This window comes from Pelodiscus sinensis, chromosome 7 (assembly GCF_049634645.1).
Source record: "Pelodiscus sinensis isolate JC-2024 chromosome 7, ASM4963464v1, whole genome shotgun sequence".
Lineage (NCBI taxonomy): Eukaryota > Metazoa > Chordata > Testudines > Trionychidae > Pelodiscus > Pelodiscus sinensis.
The window spans coordinates 55,929,793-55,944,555 of NC_134717.1; the positions used below are offsets into that span (position 1 = coordinate 55,929,793).

At 46.5% G+C, this 14,763-nt stretch overlaps 1 protein-coding gene across 2 annotated transcripts in view; it reads right to left on the reverse strand.

The window, feature by feature from the left end:
• FAM117B (family with sequence similarity 117 member B) overlaps positions 1–14,763 on the reverse strand; it is a 76,357-nt gene that overhangs the window by 13,055 nt on the left and 48,539 nt on the right. For both annotated transcript variants that reach the window (XM_075933840.1, XM_075933839.1), the window contains exons 5-6: positions 11,763–11,906; positions 10,724–10,949 (exon numbers count right to left, since the gene is read on the reverse strand). In XM_075933840.1, the coding sequence (XP_075789955.1) occupies positions 10,724–10,949; positions 11,763–11,906 (370 nt within the window). The remainder of the gene's footprint in view (positions 1–10,723; positions 10,950–11,762; positions 11,907–14,763) is intronic.

Here is a 14,763-nt window from a genome sequence, read left to right on the forward strand (position 1 = left end):
GGATGCCCCGCCGCCGGAGCCCCTCCGCGGCTTTGAAAGCCTCGGGGGAAGCCGGCGGCGGGGCATCCCCGGCGCGCATGGGCTGCCCGCCCGTCGGAGCCCCTCCGCGGCTTTGTAAGCCTCGGGGGATGCCGGCGGGGGGGCATCCCAGGCGCGCATGGGCTGCCCGCCCGCCGGAGCCCCTCCGCGGCTTTGAAAGCCTCGGGGGAAGCCGGCGGGGGGGCATCCCAGGCGCGCATGGGCTCCCCCCCCGCCGGAGCCCCTCCGCGGCTTTGAAAGCCTCGGGGGAAGCCGGCGGGGGGGCATCCCAGGCGCGCATGGGCTCCCCCCCCGCCGGAGCCCCTCCGCGGCTTTGAAAGCCTCGGGGGAAGCCGGCGGGGGGGCATCCCAGGCGCGCATGGGCTCCCCCCCCGCCGGAGCCCCTCCGCGGCTTTGAAAGCCTCGGGGGAAGCCGGCGGGGGGGCATCCCAGGCGCGCATGGGCTCCCCCCCCGCCGGAGCCCCTCCGCGGCTTTGAAAGCCTCGGGGGAAGCCGGCGGGGGGGCATCCCAGGCGCGCATGGGCTCCCCCCCCGCCGGAGCCCCTCCGCGGCTTTGAAAGCCTCGGGGGAAGCCGGCGGGGGGGCATCCCAGGTCCTTGTGCTGCTGGTGCTCAGTTGGGTACCACCTGCGCCGGGTCAGAGGTATACAATGGTGGTTCTGCTGGTGCTGCAGGAGGAGAAGGCAGTGGCATGAGCCTGGTGCTGAGCTTGTTTGTGCCAGTTGGGATGTTTTCTGTGGTGCTGGTTTAGCAGTTCGTGCTGAAGTTTTTGGTGGTGCTGGGTCACTGTACAGTGCTGAAGTCTGTTTAAGGGGCTCTTGACAGCACTGAGGAGGTATGGCCTGGTGCCGAAGTCAATTCTGGAGATGTTGAACTCGCACCGAAGGAGGATCTTGATGCTGTAGTACTGGACATACTGGGTCTCTCTCCTCTGCTGGCTTTGAGAGAAGAGGAAGGCAGGAAAGACCATGCCAGGGAAGCTCTTGTCTTGAAAGCCTTCTTAGACAACGGGGAGGTAGCTCTTTTCTTGGCAGACTCCGCCTGGGGCCAGAAAGTGTGTTGGTCATCAGAAAGCTGCATGGCCTTTTCAAAGAAGATCATTCTGGGGAGCTCTCTGTCTTTTCTGGCCCTAGCTGTCAAGCTACAGCAGTGCTCACATTTCTGGAGAATATGGGCTTCACCCAAGCAAGTGACTACATGACAAATGTCTGTCTGATATTGGCATGCGGTTGCAACATGAGTTGCACTTCTTAAACCACGGTGAGCCCGGCATGTCGCGGTGTCAATATCCGGCGTTGTGTGGATTTTTTGTTTGAAAAGTGAGGGAAGCGAAAAGAGGGTAACGAGGAGGGAAAAAACAGAAAAACACAACAGGATTCTTCTGGCCTCGTAAGCAACCAGAGTTGCGTCAGGCTTCCTTGAGGAGAAAAAAAAAACAGACCTTTTTTGAACAATATTATACACTAACTAGAACTAGGGAAACTATTTATGTAAAAAAAGAACCCCACTAACTACAACTAACTAGGAACTAGAAACTAACTGCTAAGGTAAGTACACCTGAGGAGAAAAGTTGAAGCTCCATTCACGACCAAGGGCAGTTAGCAAGGAGCTGAAGTGGGAGGGACGGGCTGCGTACATGAGGTGCTAAGGCGCGAACACCCTGAGGTGCCTTTCACACATGCATGGCCCAACAGGAAATTGCTTTGCAAAATTCCAATCTGTGGCTCCAGGACAACCCATCAACAGTGGAGCACCCACAGGGACATCACTAGAAGCAGGTGTTTCAAATTGGGGAACATAAAATTCATGTACTCTAAAATCACTAGTTACTTTTGAAAGTTCAGGTTAATAATATCTGTTAAGATGGCTTACCAGGATCCAGTTTTAGGTAGTATAATGATCATATAGCACAGTTACCAGAATCTCATCAGGTAGTTTACAAATAAAAGAGGAGGAAAAAAAACTTCCTCTTTTTAAAAGTTTATACTTTATTTCAGTATCAGCAGATCTCAATTCAACTAAATGAAATCTACACGTGAGAAACCCATCGATGGCAAATCTGCTAGTGATAAAATACTTTAATAAATGCAATATTAAAAATCCAATGACCATTGGAAAAAGTATGAAAATATTCTAGGTAGTATGCTTTATAATTTGTCATTACTAGTAACAGTCATAAAATATCTTGGCTTATTAAAAATTCAAGAATGCTGTTTTATTCATCTTGCAAAATCAGAAGGAGATTGCATGTGCTGGCCTAATATAGTAGGTATGTCTGATTAGTCTATCTCATTTAGTTACCAAGATACAAACAGAGTCTTTGAGTGAAGACTAAGCAGCAGCAAGAGATGAAGTCTTATTAAACAAAAATCCTTTTCCTGTTATAGGTTAAATATTCCTAATAATCAAAGAGACATTAAATATAGCAAATAGGATGCACAGACTAGTATGAGGTGCATGAAACAAGCAAGAAAGAGTTCCGTTGAGCAGTAACGGTGCTTCTTTGAGATGTGTCCACGTGGGTGCTGGTGCATCCTCACGCCAGCGACCGGAGATCTTTCTATGTTTCCACCATGCTGCGCATGCACCAGAGCGCCCCCCTGTGTCACTGGAATCAGTTAGGTGCGCACGGCGCAGCTCCTCCATTCCTTCTGCACCCATCAGAACCAAGGGCTCCGAGCCAGGGAAGGAGGGAGGGTAGTGGAGCGCCCACGGGGACACATCTCGAAGAAGCACTGTTACTGCACGAGGTGAGTAACTCTTTCTTCTCCTTCAAGAGGTCCCCGTGGGTGCTCCACTCTGGATGACTACACAGCAGTTGTCGACCCGCGGAGGTGGGTTTGGAGCCCCGTGTTAGTCACTGTGGACAGTACTGCCTGTCCTACTGCCATGGAAGATGCAATTGAGGAAGAGAGAGCATAATGCTGTGCAAAAGTATGGTCCGAGGACCAGGTTGCGGCGTTACAGATATCCTGTAGAGCCATGGTCACCAACCCGTCGATTGTCAACCTGTTCTGAGACCTCGACCAGTCGATCGCAAGGCGTTCGGGCAACCCCACCCTCCATTTTCCCCCCACCCCCGAGAAGCCCCACTACCTACCTCTAGTGTAGTGCCGGCTTCCCGCGGGGTGGACGGAAGTCCTATGTGAAGCCTGCATCACTTCCGGGAGTTCCGGAAGTGCGTGGGCTGCTCCCCTCCCACAGCTCTGTTGCGTGCTGGGGGAGGGGGAGGGGGTGTTGGCCCCGGAGGAGTGCAGAGGCTTCCCTGCACTGCCAGCGCCGTTGGGGTGAGTTGAGCACAGGGGTTTCCCTGCGCCGTGGGAGTGGGGGTCAGCCCCGCCACGGGGATGGGGGGTGTTCCCCGGGGCAGGCTCCCGCGGGGGTTTGGCCCCGGGACAGGCATGCAAGGGGTTTCCCTGCCCCCCCCGGGGGGAGAGGGGGGAGTCAGGCCCAGAGGAGGCATGTGCTGGCTTCCCTCTGGGAGGGGGAGGAGGGAAGGGGGAAGGGGGAGGGGGGAGGGAAGAATACTGGGAGGAGGCAGATGCAGGGGACTCTCTGCTGCCACTGGCACCCTGTCCCCACTCCCCAGACCCTACTCCCCTGTCCCCAGCTACAGAACTCTGTCCCCATTCCTGTCCCCATTCCCTGAACTCTGTCCCCACTGGCACCCTGTCCCCTGCTGCAAAACCCTGTCCTCTGCCGTCCCAGCACCCTGTTCCCTCTCCCCTGCCCCCAGCCGCAGAACTCTGACCCCACAAAAAGTATAATTATAAAATATTCATTTTAGATTTAAATAGCATGAATAAAAAACAGACCATTTATTTCATAACTATAAACACGTGATTTTAATTTTATATATCGCATAATTTAAAAATAAACTGTTTATCAGAGTGTAAGTAAGGATTGGGGATAGCAAGTGATGAACAAGAGGAGAATAGAGAGGGCAGGGCTTCAAGGAAGGGGCGGGGCGGTAGATCTTCACCTGTTCTGAGATTTTAAAAGTGATCTTCGGTGTAAAAAGGTTGGAGACCACTGCTATAGAGGGACATTGCTGAGGAAGATCTTGTTGAGTACCTTATGAAGGAGAGGAAAGGGTGGAAAGGCATAGAGAAGGGGACCATCCCATGTGATTGAAAAAGCGTAGCCGAGGGAGTGCTTCCCTAGAGCTGCTCTTGAACAGTAGAGGTGGCCCTTTGTTTCCTTTTGTGGCAAAGAGGTCTATATCCGATTGCCCCCATTGACGAAAAACTGGTGCAAGTGCATTCCTGTTCATCTCCCATTCGTGTTGATCGTGGATGTGCGGCTTAGGGCATCTGCCGTGACATTGAGCACTCCAGGTAGGTATGAAGCTATGGGGGTAACATGGTGCGTAAGGCACCAATTCCATAATCTAATGGAAGCACATGCAGGTGGTATTGTCTGACATTATGGAAATGGACTTGTGAGTTATGTAGGATTGGAAATGTTGGCATACATACCTGACCACTCGCAACTCGAGAAGGTTGATCTGTAAGGTTTGTTCCATAAAGGACCATTTGCCTTGAGCTGTGATGGTGCCTAGGTGAGCTCCCCAAACCATGAGTGACACATCTGTCACAATAGTGAGTGTGGGAGAAAGTTGATGGAATGATACACCTAACATATTCCGGGGGTTTGTCCACCATTGTAGTGAGTTTAGAATGCGAGGTGGTATAGTTAGTTGTTTGGAGAGAGAATCTCTGGAGGGCTTGTAAGTTGTGGCTAACCATGACTGAAGGCCTCTCATATGAAGTCTGGTGAGCTTGACCACATGTGTCATGGAAGCCATATGCCCTAGAACAGTGGTCCCCAACCATTTGAGGCTGCCAGGCGCCAAGGTGTGGGGCCATTCGCCTGTCGGGCGCCAGAGGGCAGGGACACTTGCGCGCCCGGGGCCGGCACCCCCCCCCCAAGCGCCGCACGCCTGGAGCACGGGCAGCCAATTCGCCATGCGCCCGGGGCTGGCGCCCCCCCCCCCCCCCTCCAAGCGCCGCGCACCCGGGGCCGGCGCGCCCCCCCCCCCCCTCCAAGCGCCGCGCACCCGGGGCCGGCACCTCCCCCATGCACCGCACGCCCAGAGCACAGGCGGCCAGTTCACGGCGCTCCCGGGGCCGGCGCTAACCGTGCGCCGGTGCTCACCGTGCGCCATGCACCTAGGGCCAACTCTGGCACTATGCATGCGCCACGTGCCTGGGGCCAGGCCAGCCCCAAGCACTTGGCGGGCGCCCACAAATGCCCCCGCGGGCGCCATGGGGCCAACGGGCACCATGTTGGGGACCACTGCCCTAGAATCTTGAGAGAGTCGCGTACCGTCATGGTAGGAGCTAGTTGTGCACTCTTGATAAGATCACGCATGGTGTTGAATCTGTGTTCGGGTAGAGTGGCCCTTGCTGCCACGGTATCGATGAGTGTACCTATGAACTCCAACTTCTGTGTTGGATGTAATGTGGACTTTGAGAGATTTATGTGAAAGCCAAGATTGGTGAGGGAGGTTATGGTAATATCGATCATGTCCTGGGTCTCGTGGAAGGACGATCCTTTTATCAGGCAATTGTCCAGGTATGGAAAAATGATGACTCCTTGACGACATAGCGAGGCCATTATGACTGCCCATGTTTTGGAAAAAAACTCTGGGGGCAGTTGAAAGGCCAAAAGAGAACACTATGTACTGGTAGTGTCGGGTGCCCACCTTGAATTGTAGAAATTTCTGTGCGCTGGGTGGATGGTGATATGAAAGTAGGCGTCTTGAAGGTCGAGAGTCAAAAGCCAATCTCCTTGTTCTAGAGCAGGGATGATGAACGCTAAGGTAACCATTTTGAAACGGTGGTAAGTGACGTACTTGTTGAGTCTCCTCAAGTCTAATATGGAACGCCACCCTCTGTTCTTCTTCTGTGTTAGGAAGTAAGTTGAATAGAAACCCCAACTGTGGAATTCCGTTTGTACTTGCTCCACAGCTCCCAACTGTAGTAGGCGTGAAACTTCCTGATGGAGGAGGGTTTCGAGAGATAGGTCCCTGAAAAGGGACAGGGTAGAGGGATGGGGGGGCATAGAGGTGAAAGGGATGATGTAACCCTGTTGGATCAGTTGTAGGAACCATCTATCCAATGTTATTTGAGACCACGGATGGTAAAAAACCCGGAGTGGGTGATGAAACTGAGGAGGCGTGGGCATGTGTGTTACTGGAGTGGGTATCCGGCTCTCGACATATCTTTCAAATGTGTTGTTTCGTTGCAGGTGGGTGGGTAGTTGCTGAGCATTGCTGTTGCTGTCGTTGTGGTCTACGACGTTGTGGTCTCTGTCTCTGCCTGAAATCGTACCGAGGTTGCTGACAGAAAGGCTCCTTAGGTCTCTGTTAAGTCGAGAATCTTGTTCTCTTGGGGGGGGGGGGGGCTACATCCCCAATGTTCTGAGTGTCGTCCATGAGTCTTTCATAGAATGTAACACCTCGTTTGCCTTGGCTGCAAAGAGGTTCGTTTTATCAAAAGGCAAGTCTTCAACCTTTTGCTGTAAATCTCTGGGGACTCCGGAAGCCTGTAGCCATGATATTCTGCGTAATATGATGGCTGATGCGGTAACACGGGCTGCGGTATCTGCTACATCCATTGCGGATTGCAAAGCGTCAGTACACGAGACTGCGTGGCCTTCGTGCATTAAATTAAGGAGTGTTTACCGTTTATGTTCAGGTAAGTGTTGTGCCAAGTCCTGGAGTTTGGAATAATTTGCGTGATCATAATCCGCAAGCATTGCCGTGTAATTTGCTGCTCGAAGGAGCAAGGTAGCCGAGGAATAGACCTTACGGCCCATAACGTCTATTCTCTTGTGATCTCTATCCTGTGGCGTTGTCTTTAGGTTAGGTTGTCTTCCTTTGTGATGAACTGAACCCACCACTAGGGAATTAGGTGGTGGATGGGTGAAAAGGAAATCCGCATCCTTTGGTGCAATGAAGTACTTGCGGTCAGCCTTCTTGTTGGTGGGGGGAATAGACGCGGGAGTCTGCCAAATATTCTCAGCTGGGTCCATAATGGCCTCATCCATAGGGATTGCCAGTCGAGAAGTAGTAGATGGTTCCAGTGTACATAGAAGCGTATACTGTTTAACTTGTACCTCCTGTAAGACCCGTTCCTGTGCTAGCGTCATCCTTTTAAAAAGATCATGAAATTTCCTAGAGTCATCACCGGATGGTGGAGCTTTTGGTGTGACAGCCTCATCAGGTGAGGATGAGAAGTTATGTAGAGGGGATCTGTCTTTGCCCTCAGAGAGAATCTTGTATCTCAGAGCGACTTGGGGAATTTGGCTCTGTCATGGATGCAGTAAGAGGCGGTGAAGCCGGTGTCGTGGAAGTTGTTGAAGGAGGATGATGATGACTTCGCTTTGGTCTTGGCTCGCATGGCTGCCATTGAGTAGCCTATGGCGGTGGTGGGTAGCTATATTGTTGTGCATACCATGGTGGTGGCAGAGGTGGGTATGCGTATTGCATGACCAGAGGCTGCCAAGAAGGAGGTCTGTGGACAGGACTAGAATGTTGGGAGGAAAATCTACTCCTGGGTTCCATGTCTGCATCGCTTGGAGACTGTGAGATGTGAGACGATCTGCCCGAGTGCCAGCAGTGAACGGCTCTGTACTGGGGAAGGGTAGTGCACAGAATGGTGGCTCGGTGCCGAGGTGCAGGACTTGCTCGGTGTCTATGGAGGTGCCGAGCAGCATGGGGGCGGCATGTAGGTGCGGGGCTTCTCCGCAGTCGGTATCGGTGACCAGTGCCGTGGGTGTTTCGGCACCGAACGTTTCTTATGGCCCACCGGTGCGGCCGGTGCCAAAGAGGAGGTCGGTGCCGTTGACGCTAGCAGTGCCAATGCTTTCTGTCTCGGCTCAGAATGCGCTCACTTGTGCGGTGCCAGCATTTTAGCCGAAGCCGTACCAGACATGCCTGGCTTGTCCGCGGTGCTAACCTGTGAGGCTGAGGACGCCAAGGGTAGCGAGCAGGTCAGGGAACGAGCCGTTCTCGATGCCGCTGGGGTAGAGGGACATGACTTGTCCATACCCTTGGTCAGAAAGGCCATTTCTGGAGCTGCTAGTGGGTCATCGGATGGAGGTCGGAGAGACTCTGGAGGTCAATTTTGAGCAGTGCTGGCACTTCTGAGTCTGGTTGGATTCGCCAAGGCACTTAATGCATTCGGCATGTCCATCAGACACAGGCATAGCGTCATGGCACATCTGGCACCTTTTAAAGCTGCAGGAAACAAGAGGCAAGCCGCAACGAGAGAAAAAAAAATTTTGTTTCTAATTATAGACTAGGGTAGGTAGTAGGGTAAAGAAAACTTGGAATCTGAGGTAACTATGGGAATTAACCAGGGTTTCAATCTATTTTTTTAACCAAAGATGAAGAGGAGAAGCAGCTCCATCTATTGCCGAGGACGGTAAAGAAGGAACTGAGGAGCTGCGCCGCACGCGCGCCTAACGGATTCCAATGACATAAGGGGGCCCTCTGGCACGTGCACAGTGTGGTGGAAACAGCTAGAAAGATCTCCGGTCGCTGGCGCGAGGATGCACCAGCACCCAGAGTGGAGCACCCACGGGGACCTCTCGAAGGAGAAGCATGTTTTCTACTATTAGGCATTTAGTACTTTCTAATTGGAGATTTAAACATACAGAATATTCAACAATACACAATTCTCCCATTAAAGTCATGTTTAGAATTTATTATAAGGTACAAATAGAGCAGACACAAATTCCCATATTAAAATGACTGTTTCCTCATATGTAATGAAACCCTATATGATTTTATTCTCAGTCTATATCTATAACACACATGCAAAAAGAAATGAGCTATAGATAACTCCACGAGCGAGTTAAGTAAGGTTGTTTTAAGATTTCATTTTTCAGGCTCAGATAAAGACATATAAAACAAAGTCAGCTAAACCTATTGCATAATTTTCGAAAACATCTGTCATGTTACCATACAAGCAAAAAGTATAAAGGGTTGTCCAATTTCAAGAAGTCAGCAAATTGACAGATACCATGATAAATTCCATTTATATTATTTCCATCTTGGTATTTATCAGTCACTGGTTTAATAAACTTTCAGAGAAGTTTGGGCTGTGGTTTTCAGATGTATATGGACAATCTTTTCTTCAGTGTTTAGGTATACTCTGACAATTTTTTAGAAATTTTTATACACAATAGCCAGACTAGGTCACACCAATGGTCCATATAGACCAGTATATACTCAGCTAGTATCAGAACTTCAGGAATAGTGTACAGAACAGTGCAATTTTGGAAAGAGCTACCCATCTTCCCCTAATGACTTCTGGCAGTCAAAACTTTAGGGTCACGCCAAATAAGGCTTCACAGCCCTGACTATCTTGGCCAGCAGCCATTGATTAATTTATCATCCATAAACTTATCTAGCTCTTTTCTGAATTCCGTTATATTTTGTCCATCAAAACATAGCATGACAATGAGTTTCACAAGTTAATTATGCATTTTGTGCAATAACTCTGAGTTCTGATAACAGAAACCCCTATAAATAACCACACAATGGGTCTGATCTAACACACACTTAAGTCAATAGGAGTCATTTTATTAATGTCAGTGAATGTATGATCAGCCTTCTGTTCCAAAGAGCATGTTGGCATCACGTATACATGTTAAAATATATTTGCAAGGAATTTTACAGCTCTTTCTCGCTCTCTCTAAGGGTACGTCTAGACTACATGCCTCTGTCGCCAGAGGCATGTAGATTAGGCTACCAGACATAGGAAAATGAAGCGGCGATTTAAATAATCGCCGCTTCATTTAAATTTACATGGCTGCCCCGCTGAGCCGACAAACACCTGATCAGCTGTTTGTCGGCTCAGCGTGATAGTCTGGATGCGCGGGTGGCGACATCAAAGGTATTTATCGACCACCCAGGTAAACCTCATCCCAGGAGGCATACCTGGGTGGTCGACAAATACCTTTGATGTCGACACCCGCGCGTCCAGACTATCGCACTGAGCCGACAAACAGCTGATCAGCTGTTTGTCGACTCAGCGCGGCAGCCATGTAAATTTAAATGAAGTGGCGATTATTTAAATTGCTGCTTCATTTTCCTATGCCTGGTAGCCTAATCTACATGCCTCTGGCGACAGAGGCATGTAGTCTAGACGTACCCTAACAAACAAAAACAACATGCATATACAAGCACCAAAAAGCATTCAGTAGTCTACCCTTATTTGGTAGCAGCCATGGCAACATACATGCCATGGTCTGCAGACTCAGAACTCTCAGTCTTAAACAGAAACAGAAGTAATAATATTCATGGTCCTTGCATTCTAAGAACCTAAAGCAGCAGTTTCTAATCAGAATTTCCTTCTCTCTCTTACAAAGCAATGATAGGTGTACAAGTGCACACATGTGCACAGATCACCCTCATGCATGGAGGAATTGGGAAAAGGTTACCTAGAAGAAAACAAACTTACTTTCCATCCTGGCACTATACTAGGAAGTGAAAACTCCTTCTCCTAGCATACAGCTCAAGACAGAAGAGTAAGGAAAATCTATCCCTTATATATGGGTGGCTAGCTTCTATTAAAAAAAATGAAATAAATACTAAGACCAAGTGCTGACTAGTGCAACTCTTTCTTAAACTGTAAGAATAACAGAACAAGTAGGGACCATTTATGTAGTACCTTTATCTCTGGAGTCAGCAAGTAGATCATCAGCAGAGCATGGGATCTCCTCACTGCCCTCATTTGAGATGGTAAGAAATGAGGTGGGGGACACTGATTGGGAACGGCTGCTGCTGTTACTTCCTCTTTCTGCTCCAGCAGGTGTTTGGGTATCCATGTTGCGAGTACTGCTACTGCGTTGTGCTAGAGGAGGGGGAGCACGGTGACCATCTGGAATATCTTGTGGCTATTACAAAAAACAAACAAACAAACAAAAGAAACACACACCCCAAAGCATAAGCATACTTGTTCATGTGTGTAAGGCTGCACATTTTACCAGGAAAGGGATTTCTTGGCAGCTTAAACAGTTTCTTATATCTGGTCCATTACATAACAGAAGCCTATTCTGAGGAAGGTGAGTTGTTATACTACACAGACGCCAACAGAGGATACGAGAAGTGAGACTTCAGGAAAGTAGGAAATTCCTTGAAGAAACAATATACTTAAAGGAAGCCATGAGGAATGTTTTCCAAAAGGCAACAGTCAAATGAAAACATAGTTAAGTAATAACTGAAAAGTAACAATTTAACATAAATCACCAGTGGGGGTGGGGGGAGAGGAGGGGAGAGAAAGAGAAAGGCTTTTGGAAGTCACTTATAAAAAAGGACAACCATAAATTCTGATGAAAATAGGCAAGAATTTTTCTGATTCTTCCTCTGTCTACAAAAACAAAGTAAAAGTTTCAAAAACAACTAAACCAACTCTCACCAAAATAAGCGTTATAGAATTGTTTCTTTTACTGTTTATTATTTATGGTATACATGCATCAGTGTAAACATCCTAAATATGAAGGAAACAGCAAAAGATTTAAAAGAAGTTATTTTCTATTCCTGTGACAGATGACATTTAATCATTATGAATTTTTTTTTATTTTGCTTCAGTAATAGAAGACAATTTAATCACATACTATACTAACTTGGTAACAAATTTGTAAGTCATCAATGTGAAAAGGAAAAATCTCTAAAAAATGCTTTAAAAAATAATAATAATAGATACTTACAATCAGCTGTTCTTCCTTGCCTCCTGTCTCCTTAATTATTATCTCAATCTCCTGATTCAGACCCTCTATGCTATTCCGGAAACGTGATCCTGACGATTTCGTTATGGGTATAACAGGAACAATTACACTTTTTGGGATGGAAGCCTGGAAAACCAAAGGGAAGATGACCGAGTAAATATTGTAGTTTTTTTAAAAAGCTTAAAAGTTTAAAGAATGCAGTTTTCTATGGAAAGAGATTTTAACAAGACAAAGCAAAAACTTTTAAAAAATAGTTGTAAGACCTTTAAATAAAAACAGATATCCTGAGATGATTTTACAAGGTTATATGCAACAGGAGAAAAATATTTACTAGATCATTTCTGAACAGCCGTCTATGCTTAAAAATCCTTCCCAGACCACTATCCAATTTACCTCCAGTTCCGATATTGCTCTGCAACACAAGAAAGCTAACTCTGAAGATGTGTTATTATACGGAATAAAGGAAGAAAAATATTTTGTACTAATACTAATGAAAAAAATTACTATTCTCCATATTGAGAAACCTTTCGAAGATGGGTCAGGTTGAGAACTTATAAAAAAAATGTCTAAATTACTTGTTACCACTCAAGAAAGATCTTCGAGTGATTTTGAATAGTACTCTGAAAATATCCACTCAATGTACAACAGCAGTCAAATAAGCAAACAGAATGTTGGGAATTATTAATATCTTCTCTATACTGCTGAAAAGATCGACGCTGCAAAGGTTGATCGTCTGGATTTTGATTTAACAGGACTAATAAGGACCCTGTAAATCAAATGCTGCTGGTGTCCCCATCAATCCTGATACTCTCCTTGGAGTCATGAGGAGTAATCAGTGGGAGAGTTCCCCCCTACCGCCTCAACCTCCTGCAGTGGAGCTGCCCCAGAAATTCAGTCTAAGGTACGTCGACTCCAGCTGGCTCCCCTCATACACTGGCTCCTGCCTGCCCCGACATACTGATACAGAAGCAGCAGTGCGGGGATCGGAGGGGGCCCTGTGTGTAACTGCAAAGGTTAATTGATCTTCTGGAACTATACTGTACTGTTTTTAACTCCTGTCATATGTTTTTAAAACAGAAAAGTGGAGGAGATGAGCAACAATGCTTATCAACAGAGGGAAAGGAAAAAGTTAAATCATACTGGCCATGGAACAACTTCCCAAACACTATGCTAAGCCTGTCTTATTAGAATCTATTAAAATTAAAAAAAAATCTATTTATGTATATCAACAACATTCATAACACTAATGCTATTTTTGTTTTAGCTTCAATAGCTTTGAACTCTTATTTACACATCCTCTTAGAAACGCACTTCGGGTTTTTACAAAGTACTAAATGGCTTGTTTGAGCCAATTATTAGTTTTGAAAATTTTATTAGTTCACTTTAGGTTGTTGGAAAGGCTTATTTAGATTGCACAGATACACACATCATCTGGTTCTGATTTTGTACAGAAAACAACTTAAAAAGCATGAATCATTTAATTAATAAGAAATAATTTCTAACATTTATCTTCTACACTGAGATCATCATTACCTTAATTTTAAAAGAAAGTTAATTATTGTATTTGAAATGGTTAAGAACTGTAAGCATCCACAATAGCTATATAAATATCAATGGGATCCGTGAAATTCCATTTTCAGAGCAAAATTCCTAAGTCTTTAAACATTATTTCCCCCTCACTAAACTAACACTCTTCCCCTTTACTAAACTATTAATCTATAGAAGATTAATAATTCTGCAATAAGGAATTCAAGATTTGGGTCACAGAGAAGTAGTCTCGATCCAGTTGTTTCAATGCACTGCAACTCACATTCTAGATCCAAGAGTGAGGCAGAGGAAGAAGGAGCAGCAATTAAAAAGGAGTGCATTGCTTTGCGAAAATGTTGGCCTATGCTTTTTGTTTGGTGCTCTCACCATTTGTAGTAGGGAAAAAACTAAATGAGTCATTAATTGCTTTGGAAATTTTCTACAGAAATTACATGAGCTTTCTTGAAGTTTAATCTAGATCTTTTTCCTGAAATCAGCAGACATAAGGGATGCCACATGAAGAATGGAGATTACAGAAACTTTTCAGAAACCTGTATGAGTTTGGCTATACTGGGTTAAGAAACACTTAACATTCACACTGCAGTTTCTGAAGTAACTGCAGATGATGCATGGTACAGCGTTCAGAAGGAACTTTGGGGAGTATCCTCAGTGGTACATTACCTAACAGAATGAAGAGGTTTGGTACTGGTACCCCAACCACAAGCTAGACAGTTCAGTAGAATGCTCTGCAGAAGCCTTTGCTCAGATGCAGCATTAGTCACAGGGTGAATAGAAAATTGCCTAAACTTAGACAAATATTTCATTGCTGTCAATCTCCTCATCTTCTTGCATTTCAGGATTTAGTATATTACACATATCACTTGGATTGTTTTACATAATTTATCTTTTGGGCTTTTTTAAAAACTCAAGATGTTTTCCCACCATTTCTATTCTGAGGCTTCCCAATTACTTTCAGCTTTGTTCTTTTGGTAATTGTGAGTTTTAAGCGGAGAGTAGTACAAACAAATCAACCAACCTGTTCCCTCATGGCATTCATTCTAATTTTTACTGATGGTGGTGCTCTGGAATTTGATGTTTTTCAAAGTAACTGAGTGCTCCCTTCCACTGAGTTCTTGCCAGTGAGAGCTGACGTGTGAGGCACTTTCAAGCCTTACAGGCACATTAAATTTGGCTCTCCAGGGTTGGAAAAAAAAAGTCTCTTCATAACACAACTAGCAGATCTTCCTTCAATTTCAAGGGATTTAAATTATGATGATTGTTTCTTTAAACATTGTGTCTCTTCCCAGAGCTGTGATTAGCTATGCTTAAAGAACAACTCCCAGCCCCAAGTGTTCCAGATACAGCTGATCAAAATACAGGCCACTCATGATTCTCATGTGCTCCCCTCCCCTCCCCCCAACCTTTGGTCAATTTTAAACTGATTTTTCCCCCAAAA